This window comes from Nicotiana attenuata, unplaced genomic scaffold (genome assembly GCF_001879085.1).
Source record: "Nicotiana attenuata strain UT unplaced genomic scaffold, NIATTr2, whole genome shotgun sequence".
NCBI classification, from domain to species: Eukaryota; Viridiplantae; Streptophyta; class Magnoliopsida; order Solanales; family Solanaceae; genus Nicotiana; species Nicotiana attenuata.
Window position 1 is genome coordinate 439375 of NW_017670389.1, and position 22522 is coordinate 461896.

Consider the following 22522-nt stretch of genomic DNA (forward strand, 5'->3'; position numbering starts at 1 on the left):
AATTTTACATAATTCATCTGAACTCTCAAGTTACGAGCCATTCAGTTGTTGCTCCTATACCCGGGCCCGCAAAAATTAGAGGGAGAAGGTCCAAAACTTAGTAGGCGTTCGGACATAAGAATTGTAAAATTTAAAAAAAGATATTTTCAAGTGAAAATGGTATTTGAAAGTTTTAGAGTTGTGTTTGGATATGATTATAATTTTGGGTTGTTTTGAATTTTTGTGAGTGATTTGAGTGAAAATTTTGAAAAATAGCTTTTTGGAGTTTTTAAAATTTTCAAAAATTTCCAAAATGCATCTTCAAGTGAAAATAAAATTTTTATGAACAAACGATAATTTTGAAAAAAAGTGAAATTATTTTGGAAAAAAAGGATTTTTCTTTTTATGTCCAAACGGGCTCTTAGAATGAGTCCAATTGCACAAAATTGGCACTAAAAATGTAGGAATGTATTACATGCACAGGAGGACAGATAAGAGCAGAGTTAGGATGCAAAGTTGTAAAGAGGGATTGTAAAGTTAGAATAAATATATTCGCACTCGAAATTTGTGCTAAATCATTACTTTGATCTTAATAGTTAAAATTATACAGCAAGGATATAGATCCCTAAACATATATTTTACATTCATGAATATTCAATAAGGGCAAGTTACAATTTGCCGGCCGATCAAAAGTAATTATATCAGTTAGTTAATATTCGAAAAATAGACACTGATTTTATATATATCGTTTATACTTTAAGAGCGATTTTACAGCGTAATGTTTCCTAATTCAATAACCATCGAGTACGATACGAGTATATTTTTATCGGAGCTTGGTGGCATTTCTAGGTTAGTTAAATCCTAAAATAAGTGTTTTTTTTTTTTTTTGAAAAATAAGCATTTTGATCTTTGCCAAACAGGCTATTTCAGGAATTTTGGCACTAAAAAAGTAGATATGGATTACATGCAGAGGGAGACAGGTAAGCAATGATGCGAAGTTGTAAAGAGAGGGAAATCATATATTATGGTCCCACTAGAGGAGTTACTCCCTGGGATTTCCTAACAAATCAGCAAATTAATTGCGCAACGGAAATTCAAGGTGCAAAATGACGAAAATAGACACATGACCCATTTTATTCTTTCTTTCAACAAAAAAATTAGTCGAATCAATCAACCGGACTCCGTCACAGTCCCCCCACTCCTCACTCCCCACGCGGCGTTCCCTCCTCTTCTCCAAGCCGTCAACCCAAAACTCTACTCTTTTACCAGTACTGTTCCTCTGTTGAACATTTCACAGTTAGAGCGAGAAAGTTTTCTCTAGAGAGAGAGAGAGAGCGGCACCACGCTCTCACCAAAAACCTATCAGTCTTCGCTTTGATTTCAATCATTTCTTCTTTTTCGATCACATTGACGATTTTGTTTAGTTGATACCTGAGATTTTACGGCGTGATCTTATGCGAATGTGAATGTCCGCTGATTTGATTGATGAGAATTGAGAAATTCAGGACTTTAATTTGCTCGAGTTGTGTTTCTGGTGAATTAGCGTGAAGCATTTGATTTGGAGGAGGTCACGACATGAGCACCCAACGGCAGGCGGTGACGGTTCGGGACCTCATCGAAGAAGCTAAAAAGCGGATTGTAATCTTGCTCCTATGTGTCATTGGACTGTCCTATATGATGTCTCGTGAGTGTCCACTTTTTTTTTGTTTGTTTCAGTTTTCTCTGATGATGATGATGAATTTAATTCCATTCCTACTTGTTTGGATTAGCTCTAAATTAAAGCTTTGTGATGTGCATTTTGCTGCACGGAATGTATTTTTATTGAGACGTTGATTGGATTTAATGGCTAAACCATCCCTAGTTCACGAATTTAGGATTTTAAATAGATATGGTTCAGGAATAAATCCAAGAGGAGCACAAGGCTTCCCCGTGCTTTATCACATTGACTTGTCGTGACCAATGGTAGAGGTAGGAATTTCATCACGGGGATTCAAAAACCTACTCTCGGTCTTTATAAGGTAGGGGTAACGTATGCCTACACATTACCCTTCCCAGACCTCACTTATGGGATTACACTGGGTTTTTTGTTGTTGTTGTTGTAGTATTCAAAAAACGACTCTCTCTAGGATTGTTGTTGTATTCAAAAAACTACTCTCTCTCTCTCTCTCTCTCTCTCTCTCTCTCTATATATATATATATATATATATATATATATATATATGCGCATAAAAAGGTTATTCACCTATATCTCGATAAACATGGCTCTGCCACTGGTTGCGACATTGGTGAATGTTTGCCGGGATGGTAATAGGCGTCGAGTATGTTACTGCTTAATCTCTGTATGTTGAACCATGGCTCATGTGTTGCTCACAATTTCTTTCCTTTGCATTCAACCAATTCCTCTGATTCAAACCACCAAAGGTGCTGCAGGACTTTGAATTCGCTTCTGCCTGTCAAGGGTGGTGAACTGGTGGTGGTGGTGGTGGGGGGGGGGTCATATAAGATGCTCAATCTGAGTTCCTTAAGTAGTACCTCTCTACTTTTAAAGAAGCATGTTACGCGTGTGCATAGTTGAAGTCATCTGCCGCTATGAGGTTTCTCAACATACTAGATTCCCAAAATATTTTTTTCTCCATTTGACAGTGTTTAGGAATTTGGTTGTTTGCTAGGTTACTCATTGAAAATCACTAAGTGTATGTAAGTATGTACAAGTTGAGTGTGAGTGGAATTTGCTGCCCACATATCATAGATATTTATTCATCTTTCCATATCTGTTAATACTAGAAAAGCGCCAAATAAATGTAAGAGGTTCCATGTGTTTAACGGAAGAAAGTTAGGGTTCTTCTTTCCATAGAAGTGTTGTTCTGCCAGAGGATTAAAGTACTTGAGCAGAAGGTTAGGTCCCATATGTAATTCCCTTATAAATTAGTTATAATGTCGGAGCTTGAATAGTTATGCGTTTATGATGCAAGGAGGTATCTTAGTATCTACATGAATGGCAGCAAGTTTTGACTTCATTTCTCTGCTTCTCTCCCTCTTGTGCTGTGTATCTCTACTGATAATATTTGAGGTCATTTGGGGAATATGTGTATTCATTGAACAAAACATTCACTTAGAATATAGGTTGTTCGTATAGAGGAAATTTGCTTCTCTCTCTCTCTCTCATACGTGTTTCTTTCTTGTCTTGTGCTAGAATCACACAGGTGCCGTGGTTATCATTGTATCTTCTTTGTCCAGTATTCCTACCATGAAATTTATTTCCTCTTTGGTGAGAAAGCAGAGATTCAGGGGGAAAAGGATTCAGTAGGACAGGGGAGTACTTTTGTCGAGACTATGCCAAATGATTATGAATAATATGAACCATATTTGATATTTCCTTTAAATCTTGGAGATGCTAGATATTGACTTGTCACTTGATAAAGTAGCAAAATAATTGAAGACTGAACAAAGATAATAGGTAACCAGTTGGGTTTTGTCAGTACTTTCTATCTGTATGGCTGGTAACTTTGAGTTCTTAAGTCCATGTAGAAAATTTAGACACAACACAATTGGATTGCCAAATGTTAGTTTGCAAACCCTTGGAATAACTTAAAGCAATGTTGTCCAGTCATTACTTATCAAAAAAAGAAAATAGAGATGAAGCAAAGTTGTCCAGTCAGGATTTGACTTGAGAATCCAGAATGAAGTGGATAATTATTCTAGAGAATTGCAAAAAAGATTTAGCAAGGAAGACTAACTATGCAAGTTCTGATCGCATTTGAAAGTGTGTTGTAAGCTACTGTTGCAAACTTTAAAAGCTCATTCAGTTACTGAAACCGCTCTCAAACAATGCGCAAGAAGCTTTAAACTACAGGAGACCTGTGCAAGAATTTAAAAACTTAATGTTGGACTGTTGTTTCCTCTCCATGTATAATCAAGATTAATTAGTTTGAGGGAAAATGAACTCTCCTTGCATTTTTCACATTATTCATTATGCCACTTTATGATGAAGCTCTCCAGAAGAGATCATCCATCAGCATAAGAGGCTGGAGATAGAGGGGGTGAAAGTTCACGAAGTCGGACCACAATGAAAATAGCTTCCGTAGCTCGACAAAAATCGACATAGGCAAACAAAAGAAGTGGAGACAATTACACTATCAGGAACAAATTCCTGATGACTGGAAGTTAATTGCATGAGTGATGTTATTCGTCCTATGATGCATACGTACTTTTTGTTCTTCTTTTTCCTTATAGTTTGCATGGTTGGTTACCAGTTTAAGACCCGGAAGGTTTATCCAATGGATTTGAAATCTTACAATTTAGTTACAAACGGAACCAGTAGAGAAATCAGACGTTTGCTGAGACTACATAAAAAATTATCTTTGTGGCGTTTTGAGAGACATTTCTTAAAGAGATCCAAGTTGAGAATTATGTGGATGGAACTAAAAGAGATGAAACGAAAGTGCAATTTTCTTCATCGATTTGTGAGTTACAATAAATACTTGATTAAGATTGTGAACATCTCTTTCTACACCATGTGACTTACATATGTGTCACCGATATGGATTTCCTTGTCCTCATGAAACGTGTGCCCCATTTGGAAGCAATCTATTTCAATGGAAATTTAATCAAAGGCTATTATGGGAGGTTTATAAATGGAATGATCCTTTTAAATGCAACCAGAGAAACTATAATCTTTTACTGTTGCCCAAGCATTTCAGTTGACATGTTAGAGGGGATAGGAGGACCTTGGCGATGATCTTCTACTTCTTTGGTGCTGTTGAATGGTTATTAATACAACTTCCATAAGTATATGCTTGAGTTTCACATAAGGTTGTAGCCGTCGATAAAGTTGTAATGAAGATCTTGAGATATCAAGGTTCGAATCCACAACTACTAAAAAGTTACCTAATTGATTTCGCTTTATTTGGAGTCCCACATCGGTTGTGGGATGGGTAATTGGTCTCCTTACATGGTCTTGGACAGTACTCTCCTCATCAGCTAGCTTTGGGTTTGAGTAAGGCCCAAAGTCCATTTTTTCACATCATGTGCCTAAGTCTTGCTGGACAATGTTACCAGACCTATAGTGGTGAGAATACCAATACCTGGTAGAATAATTGAAATGCATGCAAGTTGTCCAAGCACCAGTATAGCATGAGCTTGTAATATTGCTAGACCTGATTCTAGTCGGGCTAATGCAAGAACTGTATATAAACGTCCAAGATTCCCTACGAAATATAAAGGTTCATATTATGCATAGCAAAGTCCCATCATTAAGTTTAGCAATTCTTATTAGTTACGTCATTGTTTGCTTTCTTAGAAGCTTCAAGCTTTATCTAAGAGTTAAGTCTTACAGCCTTCCTTTTGCATGCCTATCATGACAAAGCTTATTTTATTTTTATTTTTAGAAAGCACAAAACTTTTTGGTTTTGCACAAATCTTTGTTGATGAGTCCCTGATAAAAAAAGAACATCTTATTAGTGAGTCTTGCATGTATCTTGATGGAGATTCTCTGTTCAGAATTTATTATTACAAGAGTTCTCAGCTTGACCAGGAGCCTGGTTTTTGTAGTTTCTGTTGAGTGTCATTTTCTCATTAATTACATGTTAACTTTATTTGTCTTTGACATTTCCGCTTCGATTTACTATATATCTTGGCCGATGTCTATATGCCATTTTCTGTTTCCTTTCTCACCTTTGACATTTTTCAATGTACTTTCCACTTGCAGTAACAAGCTCTTCAGTTTTTGTCAACTTGCCTGCTGCTGCTCTCCTAATTGTTATCCTTCGCTATCTATCTCTGGACTTTGATGCACGAATAAAAGCTGTTACATACAAAAGCAAGTCATCCTCATCAAATGGTAGTATTCAGAAGAAACAGTTAGAGGGTCCAAAAGCAGTTAATGAGACTTCTGATTGGAGGAAGAAAGTAGATTCACCTATGGTGGAAGATGCAATAGACCATTTCACCAGACATATAGTCTCTGAGTGGGTGACAGATCTCTGGTACTCCCGGATAACTTCTGATAGACAGGCTCCAGAGGAACTTGTGCAGATCATTAATGGCGTCCTAGGGGAAATTTCATATCGGATGAGATCTATTAATCTTATAGATCTTTTAACAAGGTTTCAAAATTGTACTTACAGGATGCTACTGACATATTTCCTCTTTAGCTTATGTTATTCTATTTTTTCAAGTAAGTCATTCATTTGGATCATGCAGGGACGTTGTCAATCTGATATGCACTCATTTGGAGCTGTTCCGTACAAGCAAAATTAGGATTGAGAAAAAACATTCAAGATCATTGACTATAGAAGAGCGAGATCTGGAACTGAAACTGGTGCTGGCTGCAGATGACAAGTTACATCCGGCTTTGTTTTCTCCAGAAGCTGAACACAAGGTAATCTGATTCTTCGTTCTTATAAGGTAATAGTATCATTCTTTTTCCTTATAAAAACAAATAATCTATTGTTCCATTGGAGAACTATTAATTTAGGATGGTTTTATTTCACTTACACCATTTTCTTCTCTATCTGCAGGTTCTCCAACATCTCATGGATGGTCTCATTTCAGTCACGTTTAAGACCGAGGACTTGCAATGCTCTTTATTCCGCTACATTGTGAGGGAGCTTCTTGCTTGTGTTGTGATACGGCCAGTACTAAATTTAGCTAACCCTAGGTAACTATTCCTTGGGTCTTGCTTCCTGTACCATATGACTCTTGTTTCTGTTCTTTATTTCATCACCCAAATTTTCTCAGGTTCATTAATGAGAGGATTGAATCTCTAGTTATTTCATCAAAAAAGGCTGATAAAGGACCTACGGCAGCGGAAACAGAACACCAATCAAGTCCGAGTGCATCTGCAAAGGTATCCGCAGATCATTTTTCTCGGGTGTTGGATCCTTCTGCGAAAGGTGTTGAACTTGTTCAGTTAAAAAGGGATCAAACTAACGATACCAAGGATAATCATGCGATGGACACCGGGAATGGAACAGATTTGTCAAAGGATCCTTTGCTCTCGATTGATACACGGTCTACTCGTTCTTGGAGTTCTTTGCCATCACAAACCAACGCAGATGATGGTGGAGGTATCCAGAGACACCGCTCTGGAGGAGAGTGGGGTGAAATGCTAGATTTGGTGTCCCGTCGAAAGACTGAAACCCTGGCCCCAGAAAACTTAGACAACATGTGGACCAAAGGAAGAAACTATAAAAGGAAAGAAGAGGCCAATCTAGCATCAGATTCACTCCAACAGAGTTCCTTTGTAGGGGCACCTAAATCACAGAAAGAGATTGAGAGAGAAAACAAGATTAATGTGAGCCTATTTTTGAAGGCTAATACTCAACCTTTTCAATATCAAGAGGAAGATGAGCAAAACTTGGATGAGGTCGAATCAGAGAGCACTAGTTCTTACACTACTGAAGATGAGGAACCTAGCAGTGTGACAGGTCTTCACTCTCCTGGTATTTTAGTGTGGGATGCAAAAAATAGGAGGAACGTCAATCACATTCATCATCCACTTGAAAGTAATGCTGGTCATAAGACAAGAAAGGGAAAATCTAGCAAAGGGCATGTTCGCTCTAAGCACTTAAATAAAGTACCATCTGCGAGGAAAAAATCTAGAGTGAATAGCCAAACAGAGCATGTATGGCAAGAGATACAAAGATCCAGCTTCTTACTAGGGGATGGAAATGATATATTAAACTCTATAGATAACGAGAAACCAGAAGGTCCGAGTGATGACTCTGATACAGAGATATCTGGTAGAATTTCAAATGGCACGAATGCATCATCATCATCTTTGTCAACCAGCATTCTCGAAAACCACAAAATGGGTGCTAATACTGTGAAAGGTTCTATAATTGCTGATTCCTTTTTGAAGTTAACATGCGAGGTACGGCAGTGATTGCCATCCTTTTTTACATATTACTTCACTTTATGAATTACTTTCACAGAGTTGGACATCCACATATGTTATCCTTTCTTCTGTTGCAGGTCTTGAGTGCCAATATCGTAAAATGTGGCTCAAAAACTTTTGCTGTTTATTCCTTATCTGTTACAGACGTAAACAATCATAGTTGGTCTATCAAAAGAAGGTCTCTTGATGTAACTTTCTGCTTTTATCATTATTGTGAATGTCAAACATCTCTTTATCCAGAATATATCTCAACAGTATCCAGTGTCTTAATTTGTTCTGTTTGCTGCTTGTGACAGGTTTCGTCATTTTGAGGAGCTCCACAGACGCCTTAAGGAGTATCATGACTACAATCTTCATTTGCCACCCAAGCATTTCCTCTCCACAGGTCTGGATGTTCCAGTCATTCGAGAACGATGCAAATTTCTTAACACATATATGAAGGTGGTGCTCTAACAGATAGAATCTAGAAGTGTTTTTCAACTAGTACTTTGTGATCTATACCAGAGTAATTTCATGTTATAAGAGTTTGCTTTGTTGTCACAAAAATGTGCTTAAGTTCTTACCTTATACTGTTTTCCTTCTCATTATCGTATATTTTATCTTCTTTAAAAAAAATCACAGCAGTTTATCTTAGTCTTAATCCTATATTGTTATTGACTCCGTGATTTGCTGCGAAGTTTCTTCTCGCTTTCTGAAGTTGATGAAGTATAACTAGTTCTGGTGATATATGGATTTCATGGGCAGCTTCGAAAAGAAAACATTTCATGAAACTGGATTTTTATATATTCCTCAAAACTATCTTGTTCACTTTTTCTCTGCAGTTCAATTTATTTATTTATTTTTTTTCTGTGTCACCTTTAATCTTTATTTGACTCTTTTTCTTGTTTTGTCATAGAAACTGCTGCAGCTCCCAACCGTTTCCAACTCCATTGAGGTTTGGGACTTCCTCAGTATTGATTCACAGGTTGAAAGATTGCTGATTTTCTATTTTTTGTGCTTAGATGCATCTTTTGAACAAAGAGCGTTGATCTTGTACATTGTTTTTGCAGACATACAGCTTTTCAAACTCCTTGTCCATAATCGAAACATTACCAGGTGAGTAACTTACTTGGCTTGGCTAAGGGGCAGAAGGTTGGGTTTCGATTGTTATGTTAATCGTAAATGATTCTTGTTACTCTTTCAGTTGACCTGGATGATAGCGTATGCCGCGTAAGAAAAGAACCTCTGCCCAGGATTGGCCAAAGAACTGATAGCATATCCTCCACGGGAGAGCATTATGCTGAAAGAAAGGAGCGAATCATGATGCATCAACCTGTGGTGGATAAATCAAGATTTGGGAAAAAATATGTCGCACTGTCCCCTCCAAAAAGACCCATCAAAGAAACTTTTGAGGATTCAAGTAGTGACTCCGACAATGTGGTACAAACAAATAAAGTTTCTATCCCAACCATGGAAACGACGCTAAAATCAGTTGAAACTAATGCATGTGTCTCACATGCATCATCTGAATCCTTTATTGATGCTCCTGTTGATTCCTCCCTTCCCGTAGAGGTAGCTGCTACCAACTTTTTTTATGTTTTAGGCTAATAGGCTCTTTTGCCGTTGGAAACACTTGGGAAGAAATAGATTTGCAATGATCAGATTGAGTTAGTGAGGTTGAAAGATATTCAAGTTACCTTTTTTTCTTATGATGCTTTCATTTGGTTTCCTCTTAAGAAATTACATGTAGCTTTTCAATGAACTAAGATGGTTATGAACCTTATTTATTTTATTTTATTGGTTTCACTGTAGTGGGTGCCTCCGAATGTAAGTGCACCTGTTCTAGACCTGGTTGACGTCATTTTTCAGCTCCAAGATGGTGGGTGGATCAGGTATCATTATTGTCCAACTGTTTTGCTCTTGGACCTGATTGATTACTCATTTATGTTATAAACTTCTTTGGGTGCCTTCCAGGAGAAAGGCATTCTGGGTGGCAAAACAGGTTTTGCAACTGGGAATGGGTGATGCATTTGATGACTGGCTAATTGAGAAAATCCAGCGTCTGCGCAGGGGTTCAGTAGTTGCTGCAGGCATAAGACGTGTTGAGCAGGCAAGTGTCGCAATTTAGTTGTTTTTTCTTATCACAGTATAACAACAATTCAATTTGCATTCCTAATTATTGTGATTTAACTGTTAATACGTCCTAAATTATAGTACTGTTTTCGAAGATCTGCTAGTTCAAACAACGCTCTGTCCTCTAGTTATTTTTTGGTTTTTATGTATGTTTTCCTTTTTTGGGAGTGGGAATTCAGTAAAAACTAAAACCCTCATTAGCTTGCTTTAAGAGAAAAAGTTATAGTAGTAAGTATTGCTGTGTCTTATATATGTGCATTTAGATGATTGTATGTTTTTTCTTAAAAGGCTGAAATGTAGCTTCAGATGACTGATGGTATCCAAGATTCTGTGATTAACATTTTATTGATATTGGATCAAGTGTTCTCATTCTTTGTGCTCCATGTAGATTCTATGGCCTGACGGAATATTCATAACAAAGCATCCAAGGCGACAACGCCCTACCCCATCTACCAGTCCATCTCTTAATTCTCCTCACAACCAACCCCCAACTCCATCATCATCACCAACAGTAGAGGATATCCAGAAACTGGATGAGATGCAGCAGAAGGAAGCAGAACAACGTGCAAACCTTGTATATGAGCTAATGATTGGTAGGGCATCTGAGAAACATGTGCCCCTGGCTATTGACCATTTCGAAGATCCATAATGCTTTTTCCTTGTTTGCCATAATTTACTCTGGTAACTTTTTACAGAAAAAGCGCCTGCTGCTGTTGTGGGACTTGTTGGTCACAAGGAATATGAACAATGTGCGAAGGATCTTTATTACTTCATCCAGGTAATATAGTCAGGGTCTTTAGAACCTGCTTTAAATATGATAATATTTCATATCTTCATCTTGTTCTAGACACCTTTCCTGAAGTATTACTAGCTGAGGCGTTGTTCCTTTTACAGTCATCTGTGTGTCTAAAGCAGTTAGTCCTTGATCTTGTTGAGCTGATACTATTGTCCGCTTTTCCGGAGTTGGATTGCGTGTTCAGCACATTGCATAAGGAGAAGTCGAGGTTTGGAGAGCTCAAAATGGATTAGGGCGTCTGTTTTTCAGACAATTTGTCCATCTTTTAGAGGAAATTATATGAACTTCCGTTTTAGTATTTTCTTTACCTTTTGCCCTCCTGAGAAAATCGGTCTTTGCTTACACATCTCGCACTTGAGTTGTAAACGGTGCGGAAAATTTTGTTTTCTGGATAAATTTTCTTAGACAACAAAACTGTTAAAAGCTAGAATCAACTTCCCGGAGAACATGTAAATTAGTTTTTTTTTTTTTTTGGAATACTTTTTTTGGGAAGACTCGTGTAAGCTACATTCTGACCAACATTGGAGATACCGTTGTAAATGTTTGAGGTGGGTATAAATATACAAGATTCATATCAGTAAAGTTGTAAGAATTCTCCAGCAACACAGTATTTTTCTGATTGTATGTTCTGCCTTACAATCAGTATCCAAGTTCATTGCAAATTTCTCCTAAAGAAGATCAATGGTTTCAAATATGCAGAATTTAAACGACTGGCCATTAACTCATAGCGCTCATTCCTATACTCCAAGGTTATCAATCAGAGCAGAAGCACGGTAACCAGCAATTGAACACCACTGTGAGTGGATAAACGACTGTCTTAAATGACAAAGCTCCTAAGCTATGAATATTCCTACTAGTAAATCGGCAAGCAACCCCAAACAGACTTTGAGCGTTCCTACTAGTAAATCGGCAAGCAAGCCCCAAATAAAACTTTCAGAAAACCTATAGGACACATATCAATTCATTGATTTGCCAGAATACAAAAGCTTTCTGTTGGATACGGTGAAATCTACACCAGTTAGCACAACAATTACCGAATACCTGTTAAGCAATTAAACAATCACCTACTAATTTTTTTCTCCGATGTGATTTGAATTCTACCCGCATGACTTCACTAACTTCATTAGTAATCACTTCATTGACCACTATCTGAAGTCAACAAGAAAGCATTTTATTACCTTAGTAGACCATTAAATTCAAGGCTTTGCCAACTTTTACTTTCATTAGAAACGGCATCGACATACTATATGAAAATGCACATCGCATATGCATCCGCCAAACCAAAGGATGGATAATCCATCATAAAACTGTCCTAATAGCAAACGCAGGTCAGTTGGACTACATGCACAACCCAGAAAGATTATCATTGCATTTGGTTTAAAAGCAACAAGCAATAAAAGATACGAATCTAGTAAAATATTGGAAAATTAAGAGCTCAAAAGACCCTCAATTCTCAAATTCAAGGAAACATAAGCAAATGGACAGAATGTTCAGAGCAACCAAAAGTAGAAAACAGCCTATAAAATCCATTAGTCTCAAAATGCCAATTTCAACAACACATTTCCAAAATTTAAGCACTTCTAACTTTGACTGGCAATAAGCTTCCCAAAATTTCCTTGCTCTCTAATACTTGAATACCAAAATGATGCTAACGTTATAAAAAGTACCCTCCTCAATAACCCTCTCAAAGGACCTCAAGTAGAAGCTGCTGCCGCCTTCTTCCTTGGTGCTGCTTCAGTCCCTGGACAAACATTGCATATTATAATTTATTGATACAGGTGATTCAGAGTCCTTAACAGCACAAGCTATTAGTTACTATATTTTACTTTCAACTAAACAAGTTGGGCGTAGATAACATAATATTTCTAGCTCAATTAGCAAACTCTAACCTTCAACAACAAACCCAGTGAAATCACATAAATGGGGTCTGGGAAGGATAGTGTGTACGCAAACCTTATCCCTACCTACCTTATGAGGTAGATGTTTCCGATAGACCCTCAGCTCAGGAACAAGGAAAGTCTAACCTAAAAGCCCTAAAACTAAAACTATATAACAAAAAAAAAAAGCCCCAAAACTATAATTGATTCGTCGATCACAGAATATGCAGAAACTCAGATCAGAAATAACGGCAAGCCATAAGACAACGTGTACCTTCTCTGAAACCGGTCTTGAATCTGCGAGGAACATTGCGAAGGTACCTCATGCGGCCAGTACCAGTTGTCTTTCTGCGGAGTGCCTTCTCACTCCAGTTATCTGAAAACCATTCATTCACGAAAACAGTAAATATATCAAACCTAGTATAAGGATTTCATGGCGTTTTATGCAATACAAATGATGAGGAAACAGGAGAAAAAGAGCAATTACATTTCCTCAAACGGGCAGCAGGATAAGCACAAGCAGAACAACGACTCTTCTGGAGATGAAAACTGCGGCGACCGCACCTCACACATAGTGTGTGAGTCTTGTTCCTCCTCTTACCGAAACTTCCTGTTCCCTTCCCCTATTATAATACAAAATCCACATTCAATTTATCGTCATCATTTGCACGCATAATATGTAATAGAAAGGAAGAAAAAGTAATGGATTTTCACTTACCATTGCAGTGCAGTTGCAGAAACCCTAGCGTCCTCCTCCTGATCGACTAAGAAAGATGAAGTGCGGCGATAATTGCAGTGTTTATACTTGGTGGTTGAGATAGGGCTTTAGGGTTCTTCAAGTGAGCCGAAAAGGTTTTGGGCTAAAACTAATCTTATGGAGCCCATTGGGCTTCTTCTATTATTGAGCCCGGGAAACTTAGTAACACGTAATCATTATGATATCCATTTTTTTCAAATGAAATTTATTTAGGATTAATGACAAACACGTTTAACTAATGCGATATGTATTCATTAATCATTAGTTTACACAAATTAGTAATATTTTTTTGTTTCAATTTATTCTTGGTAGTTTTATCATAAATTTTACATTTTATCATAATCATTATTGTATGCGCGGAAAATATTAGAGAAAAAATTATAATAAATTATTATCGTACTTACTTGACTACCTCATGCTTTTATAATTTGATAAATTGTAAAATTTAAACCATTTGATCCACGATCGTTGATGATAAGGCAACTAATGTAGGAAAAATAATTTTATACACCCTGAATTGCCGTAACATCTTGTATTATGTGCAATGACATTCAAATATAATTTAACTTACTACGATTAAGAGATTTATTAAGTAAAAGCATGCATTTATAATAATGATTAAGTAACAGAAGTGCATATGTAATTTCATATGTATTTAATAATTTTTTATGAGTATTTGATGCTAATAAGTTTTTACCCTAATATACATAGAGTGCAAAATATTAATAAAATTAAGTGCTACTTTAATTCCTCCTTGTTTCTGCCTCCCAAGAAAGCATGCATTAAATCCTTCAAAGGAAGCCAGGCAAGATGTTCATCGCAACACTTCAATGAAATGGTTCTCTCTTACCTTGCGATACACTTTGATGAAGCCCATCATATCCCTCAAAACACAAATCCCTCCGTAGATAACTTAGTCTCCTAGCTTTTTTTAGCAGTTTTTATTAAGATTGCACATCTTTCCTTTACTATAATTCAATATATAAATCAAGCTCTTTGAGGGGGAAAAATAGGGGAATGACTTGGATACAGTGGACTTCCTTAGAGGCGTTCTTCTAGAAACCACAATCTTCTCGGGATAAGAATCATAAACTGTACGAACCTGATTTCCACTACATACTACAATCTTCCTTGGCTTAATTTCAATTTTTAGAACTCCGAGCATGAGAAAGAGCCGAAAGCAAAATTAAACAAAATTATATTTATTTGCTCTATTCTTCCATGTGAGTTCAGCATGAAAACTATATATAGCTTCACCAATAACATACCAAGTCAACTGCCAACCCCCTTTGTTGATAAATGAAATCACACTTATAGTTTAGAAAGGCGTAGCTAGCAAGTAAAGTTTAGCTTACCCTGGAGATTAGTTATTCAAGAAATAAAAAGAATTACGCTGCAAGTTGGGTCTGACTATATGAATCTTCACTAACTCAAGTCCTATCTTCCATCAACTTGGAAACCACCCATTTTATCCCATCTTCAAATGTGATCGCTAGCACAGTGAAATAAACTAACTACAGTTGTTACGGAATAAGTAATGTTACTGAAGTAACTATAACCATCACATTTCTTCTGTCAGTACGGCTCTCATAGAAATTGAATATTGAGGCTTATGCCAAAACAAAAAAGAATGTAACCATGATTAAGGGATAATTGGAGCTTATTCATGAGTTGCAACCACAAGTTTAACCTCATTTTCAATCTAGATTTTCAATGGTCTATCATAGCTTCCTCAGAATGTCAAGTAAGGCCATTGAGAGGCAGGGAACGATACATATACATCCAATTGAGCTAATGCAAAAATTACAAAAAATATCCAAAAATCAAAAACAACAAACACATAATTATAAGTTCTTAATCTTACTTGAAATTTAGAAGTAAAATGCCAAAAAAAAAGAACTGAGAAGCGCAACAAAGAAAACCTAAGAAAATTTGAAGAAGACGAATGAACAAAAAAAAATACCCTAAGTCCTTGGGGATCATATATTATTATATATGTTTTGTAATATTCATCTGAATTCTCTCAATCCTAAAATTGTTAGGATGGTAAAACCCAAAGTAGTGATGAAAGGAATAGAAACGTCATTAAATTCTGTCTCTGTCGCTAGATGTCAACTAAAGGTGAACCTTTTTAAGAACTTTTACAGTAAGCTTACAGAATATTTAGTATTGGTTCAGCTCTTTGTTGCTTACTGTCCCGGCTCCAGTATTCCGTCCAGGCGAGTCTTATATTTTTTTTTTATACCTTGCTCACTGATACTTTATTATATTCTATTTGATCATTGAAATACCTTTTTCTTAAACTATGGATATATGACATAAAAAATACATATTGAATTTTTTTTTTTTTTTTTTTGCAGAAACTAAAGGGGAAAATAGTACAAAGTTGTCAAATTCTTACATTCTTACATATAGAGAATTCTGTTGGGAGATAGGAACTAATAAGTTTCATAAATTTGTAGCCTATAAAAAATTATATTATGGGCATGCTGTAATCTTTTTCGCATAATATGACCCACATTGAAATGAAGATTTATAAAGAAGAGAACTTACCGGATTATTACTTTGAAGATATTGACGAAAAGTTTAAAACTTAGACATGGAACCACAAAAAAAATATAGGTAAGAATTTGATGAAGAACAAAAACGTCAATAATCGTATTATAGTAGTGGTTGATTAGTGATTCAGACAAGCATTTTATCTTCACATGAAATTATAGGAAAAACATAAATAACATTATTCTCACAGCCTACCCTCCACAATAATATTACTTAAAGGATGGTATGCTATATAATTAGGAGAAATTCGTAACGTAATACAAAAAAACTATATGATTTTGAAATTACAGTTTATGTAAATCTAAGCTATGTTCTTCAGTGATCCGCCATGAATTTTATATTAACATCAAGTAGTTCATTAGACAAAAAAAAAGGCAAAATAATTATAAAGTAGAACAAAAAAATTACCAAGTCAATTTGCAATACCAATTTAGAAGTACACCTCACATTAGGAGCTTATACCTAGGGCATTCCAGGTGGAATTCTAATATCTTCCATCAGTTTTGAAAAAGATTTGCCCAAAAACGTGGGAGCAAAGCTGTGAATAACTGAATTTGTAAGTTTTTTTCTATTTTCAAAATTTTTTGAATCTCCAAAGTTATTGGAGTTTTGTCATAAAATTTGATATGTGTTGATATTTCGTTTTGACACTTGGCATATTATCATTGATTTGCCTCTCCTTTTCTATATTAATAGATTTTATAGTAATTTTTCTATTTTTTCCCCAAGCAGTGTTTAGTATTTCTTTAAGGCCCGACTAAACCAGATTCTGTTATAAACACTCTCTACCAGAGGCACACAACTCTTTTTCTCTTCTTCTTTTGCTTCTTGTTGTATCACATGTCAATTACCTAACTCGTGAATAATGTGAAAGTTTTAGTTAGTTTTACTAGTGACCAGATGAGTATGAGAATTCAAACACAATGATGAAGATCCTTCGATCCTTCCAAAAGAACTACAACAACAACATACCCAGTATAATTTTACAAAAACTAAAAGTTGTTATATATATTCAATGGAATGAAAGAAAACCTAAAAATTGTTATGTCGAGAAAGAGGCAAACCCGAAAATAAAGAAAGTAAAGAACGCCAAATTTTAACGTGGAAAACCCTTCAAATCGAAGGTAAAAATCACGGGATCACAAACATCCAAAAAGCTCCACTATAACAATAAGAGGGTTACAAAAGTTCTCCAAATTGACTACACAATAAGTTCAAATTCAAGACCAAGATGTTACGAACACTTAGTCAAAATTTCAACCCGATCCAACAGTTAACGAATCGGAAAACGTGATTTGAAGTTGGCTGGTCGGAATAAAAATCTGCAACAAAATAAATACTTTTCTTCTCTCTTCTCTCTTGATGAAAGCTCCCTCAAAAACCACTCTTATGTTCTTAAGTCTTTCAAAGACTTGTTTCAATGAGCATAGAATAATTCTTCAAGGTTGTCCTATTTATAAATCATGAGTGGTGCTTTCCCTTAAAGCCAAAACCAACTCTAAATAGGAACAAAAATCGAATCCAATCCCGAATAGGAATGGAAACCAAAAGAGAATAGGATTAGGCCATTGGGCCTTTGGCTGGACAACATGGGCATGTGCCCAACAAACTCCCCCTCAAGCCAAGGGGCCAAATGTGTCTTCAAGTAGAGGAACTATTGACAGGCTTCATGCCTGCCAATTTTCTACAAAATTCATCTTTATCTGTAACTACCGCCTTTGTCAGCATATCCGAAGGATTTTCATCAGTGTGTATCTTCTCAACCTCAAATAATTTCTCTTCCACGGCCATTCTTATCCAATGATACTTTCTATTTATATGTTTGGCCTTAGAATGAAAAGTGGAGTGCTCGGTGAGACAGATAGCACTCTGATTATCACAAAATAAGATGTACCTTGGCTGCTCAAAGTCAAGATCATTAATAAACTCCTTCATCCATAATAGTTCTTTGGCACCTTCTGTGACAGCAATATATTCGGCTTCTGTGGTGGATAGAGCTATGCACTTCTGTAGTCTAGATTGCCAAGAAACAGCTCCCCCTGCAAAAGTGATCAAATAACCGGAAGTCGATCTTGAATTATCAAGATTGCCTCCTAAATCAGAGTCTGTGTAACAAATAAGTTCAGGCTTGCCATTGCCAAAGCACAACTTCAAATCTGCAGTACCTTTCAGATACCTTAATATCCATTTTACTGCATCCCAATGTTCTTTTCCAGGATTAGAAAGGAATCTACTAACAGTACCAACGGCATGTGCAATATCTGGTCTAGTGTAAGCCATAGCATACATCAAGCTACCAACGGCAGAAAAGTAAGGGATACGAGCCATCTCCTTTTTCTCTTCATTGGTAGATGGACTCTAACTAATACTCAATTTGAAGTGTTTAGCAAGAGGAGTACTAACCACTTTGTATCTGTCATATTGAACCTCTTGAGTACCTTCTCAATGTATTGCTTTTGGGACAGAAATAACTCATTTCTATCTCTATGTCAGTGGATTTGAATGCCCAAGATTTTCTTTGCTGGCCCCAAGTCCTTCATCGCAAACGATTTGCTCAACTGCTTCTTAAGGACTGCAATTCTGGATTTATTCTTGGCAGAATAGTTAAAAGACCCCCTGAACTTGACGCTTTTTGGCGAGTGTACCTTAACTATTCGAGGTCCTAAATAACCCCTTCAACTTGGTTTTTTGAAAGTTATTAACTCCTTAACACGCTACATGGAAAAGAAAGTAACTTCAAATGAGTTTGGGCGCGTGAAGGTGCCATTTAATTTCCACATCAGTCTAAAATTAACATTTTTCTTAACTTTTATTCTATCTCCAACTATAAAAATGATGAAATGACTTTTTTATTTATAATTCCAATCCCTATATCACTATCATTCCTAATTCCATTCATCTTCCTTATTCTCATCATATTCTCATATTCGTTTTGTGGTATAACATCTTCTTCTTCTTGCTTTAGCAAAATAACAAATTTCTCCCTAAACTTGCAATATAGATTACGCTTAAGAGGCCTTGTAAATACCTCAAATATTGGGTGTACTTTTGGAGAACATTACCCGCGGTAATGGTATTAACCCTGGCATGTGGGACACATTTGGACAGTGATTGAGACCCATTTTGGTTGGGTTTGCCAGTTTCTTCCACCGGAGTTATACTTAAAACTGATAGATTCTTCCAGCGGAGTCTTTGCCGGATACTTCCGCCGGAGTTATATTTAAAACTTATTTGTGTTATATTCGATTTTTCACCGATTCTTCCACTAGATTGAGTGCAATTGAAATGACATTTGATTCTTCCACCGAATTCTCCGTCGGATTTCAGATGTATTGCCATTGAAATGGTGTAAAAGCCCTCATCTTTTATCATGGTTTTAAATTTTTAATTAAATAAAAAATAATTTATTTTGCCACTGTTTACAGCCACATCAGATGAAAATTTCATATGGACTGCGCGTGGATGGACAATGCTAAGGTCCAACAAGCTAAGGAGTTAATAACTTTCAAAACACCAAGTTGAAGGGGTACTTAGGACGTCGAATAGTTAAGGTGTAAACTCGCCAAAAAACGACAAGTTCAAGGGGGTCTTTAACTATTCTGCCTTTATTCTTGCCAACAATAAGCATGTCATCCACATAAAGCAATAAAATAATAAAATCATCATCGGAGAACTTCTGGAAGAATACACAGTGGTCTGAAGAAGTTTTCTTGTACCCTTGTTCTTCTATGACAGATTCAAACTGCAAATACCATTGCCTTGGAGCTTGTTTCAATCCATACAGGCTCTTTTTCAATTTGCAGACATAATTTTGTTTTCCCTTAGTTACAAAACCCTTAGGTTGCTCCATATAAATCTCCTCATCTTAATCACCATGAAGAAAAGCAGTCTTGACATCCATCCGCTCAACCTCTAAATCTAGACTTGCAGCTAAGCCTAGAACCACACGAATAGAAGACATCTTCACAACAGGGGAGAAAATTTCATCAAAGTCCACTCCCTTCTTCTGGCCAAAATCTTTAACAACTAACCTCGCCTTGTATCTAGGCGCAGAGATATGGTTATCTTGCTTTATACTGAATATCCATTTGTTAGATAAAGCTCTCTTACCTTTCGGCAATTTCACTAAACTCATATGTGCCATTCTCATGGAGTGACTTCATCTCATCTTCCATGGCTTCGATCAACTGGTCTTTGTGAGTATCTTGCATGGCTTCATCATAATTCTCAGGTTCTCCCATGTCAGTCAAAAGTACATACTCATCAGGAGGATAGCGCATGGATTTTTGCTTCTCCCTTGTAGATCTTCTAAGAGAGGTTTCAGGAGCATTCGAAGTAGTTACCTGTGCAGGAATTGGTTGCTGATCAACCACAACTTCATCAACTGAAGCATCCATAACATCTACTCCATGATATCATTTTGATCTTGATCACTATCTCCATCATTGTCTTGAGTTTCTTCATGTGCAATAGGTGCCTTAGCAATTGAAACTAGATCAATATCAACTAAGCTCTATTACTCTGAGAATCTATCTTCTCAGCTTTGTCAATATCTTCAATATTTTGGTCTTCAAAGAATATTGCATCACGACTTCTAATAAGTTTATTGTCACCTGGATCATAAAAACGATATCCAAACTCATCTTGACCATAACCGATAAAGATGCACTGCTTGGTTTTGACATCCAGTTTCGATCTCTCATCTTTAGGAACATGCACACAAGCTTTACACCCAAAAACTCTCAGGTGATCATAAGAAACATCTTTGGCAAACCAAACTCTGTCTGGGACATCACCATCCAAAGCAACAGCAGGAGACAAATTGATAACATAGGCAACAGTGTTAAGTGCTTCCGCCCAAAATGTATTTGGAAGTTTAGCCTCTGAAATAAGCATCTGACTCTCTCAACTAGAGTTCTATTCATCCTCTCTGCCAAACCATTCAATTTAGGCGTCTTGGGCGGAGTTTTCTGATGACGAATTCCTTGTTCCTTGCAATAGTTATCAAAGGGACCACAATATTCACCACCATTGTCAGTGCGAGTACATTTTAATTTCTTCCCCATTTGTCTCTCAGCTAAGGCCTGAAATTCCTTAAACACACCAAGTGCTTGATCTTTAGATTTTAAAGGATACACCCAGAGCTTACGAGAATGATCATCAATGAAGGTCACAAAGTAAAGTGCACCACCTTTTGACTTTACTTTAAAAGGACCACATAAATCAAAGTGTACTAGCTCCAATAAATCGGGCTTTCTTGAGGGAGGATGGCTATGAAAGGAAACCCTTTTCTGTTTGCCAACTAAACAATGGATACACCTTTTTAGCTTTGCTTGTTTCACTCCACAAAGCAAACTTTTCTTAGCCAAACAAGTAATCTCCCTCTCGCTCATATGGCTCAATCTTCTGTGCCACAATTCCGATAAAGTATCACTTTCCACCAGATTTATTGAGTCATTAAGAGTAGAGCCACGTGTCACATATAAATGACCAGACTTGACTCATCGAGCCACTACTAACGAGCCCTTAGTGAGCTTCCATTGGCCGTTAAAGAGGGCATTATTGTAATCTTCATTGTTTAATCTTCCCGCGGAGATCAAATTGAAAGGAAAGTCTGGAGCATGCTTGACATCTTAAAGAACTAACGTTGAATCATTATTAGTTTTCAAACAAACTGCGCCAACACCAAACACCTTAACTTCACTGGCATTGCCCATCTTTAACATTCCAGAATCAACAGGAGTATAAGATGAGAAAAAATCTTTTCTTGGTGTGACATGTGAGGTAGCTCCAGAATCTACTATCTATCTCGTCTCATGGGATACCAAATTGATGAAGTTTTCATCATAAGCAAAAAGAAGGTCATCTCGAACTAGCAGCAACATTGTTCTCATTATTTTCAACTTTCTTTCCTTCTCTAATGTCTTGCAACAGCTTGCAGCAAAATCTTTTGATATGTCCTTTCTTGCCACATTGGTTGCATGTAATATTATGGTATTTGGACCTTGACTTACTTCAACTTTTACCTCTATTTCTTGAGCCTCTTGTTCTATCTCTTCCCCTGTCTTCTATAACCAAGATATCTGCTTGTGAGGACGAACCCTGAGATTTTCTCCTTACTTCCTCGTTCAATACACCACTCTTGGCATATTCCATGGTCACCTTACCTCCGGGAGCTGAATTTGTCAAAGAAACACGAAGAGTTTACCAAGAGTCTGGTAAAGTATTATGAAGCCAAAGTCCTTGTATCTCATCATCAAATTAACTCCCATTTCAGACAGTTGATCAAGGACGCCCTGAAAATCATTTATGTGATCAAGGATAGGGCTGAATTTCTTGTATTGAAGGTCATCAATTGCTTTAGCAGGAACATTTTGTTGTTCCCGATTTTTGAAGCATAAAGAGTCTCTAGCTTTTCCCACAATGATCTCGCATGTATCTCGTTCACAATATGATCGCGAACATTGTCTTCAACCCATTGTCGTATATATCCACATACTTGTTGGTGCTCGAAATCCCAGTCTTCATCGGATATACTCTGGGTT

General features: G+C 36.7%; 2 protein-coding genes across 3 annotated transcripts; one reads left to right on the forward strand and one right to left on the reverse strand.

Annotated features, from left to right (window-relative positions):
* The first annotated feature begins 1066 nt into the window (after nucleotides 1-1066).
* LOC109238729 lies at nucleotides 1067-11366 on the forward strand. 2 transcript variants are annotated; one of them, XM_019405203.1, is made up of 15 exons: nucleotides 1070-1663; nucleotides 5687-6083; nucleotides 6181-6358; nucleotides 6498-6637; nucleotides 6718-7852; nucleotides 7954-8054; nucleotides 8173-8317; nucleotides 8772-8840; nucleotides 8926-8971; nucleotides 9060-9427; nucleotides 9668-9747; nucleotides 9830-9965; nucleotides 10377-10581; nucleotides 10684-10766; nucleotides 10883-11366. In XM_019405203.1, the coding sequence occupies exons 1-15, from the start codon at nucleotides 1555-1557 to the stop codon at nucleotides 11015-11017; spliced, it is 3327 nt and encodes a 1108-aa protein (XP_019260748.1). In that variant the 5' UTR covers nucleotides 1070-1554; the 3' UTR covers nucleotides 11018-11366. The 2 variants fall into 2 exon arrangements, 1 of the variants encoding a protein (XP_019260748.1); XR_002069808.1 differs by lacking the exons at nucleotides 10684-10766; nucleotides 10883-11366 and having other exon boundaries at nucleotides 1067-1663; nucleotides 9668-9734; nucleotides 10377-10460.
* Nucleotides 11367-12133: 767 nt separating this feature from the next.
* Nucleotides 12134-13489, reverse strand: LOC109238730 (60S ribosomal protein L37-3-like). Its single transcript, XM_019405204.1, has 4 exons — nucleotides 13380-13489; nucleotides 13149-13284; nucleotides 12936-13037; nucleotides 12134-12525 (listed from the first exon to the last, which is right to left on the reverse strand). Exons 1-4 carry the CDS (start codon nucleotides 13380-13382, stop codon nucleotides 12479-12481), a joined length of 288 nt encoding a protein of 95 aa, XP_019260749.1. The 5' UTR covers nucleotides 13383-13489; the 3' UTR covers nucleotides 12134-12478.
* Between the last annotated feature and the right edge of the window lie 9033 nt (nucleotides 13490-22522).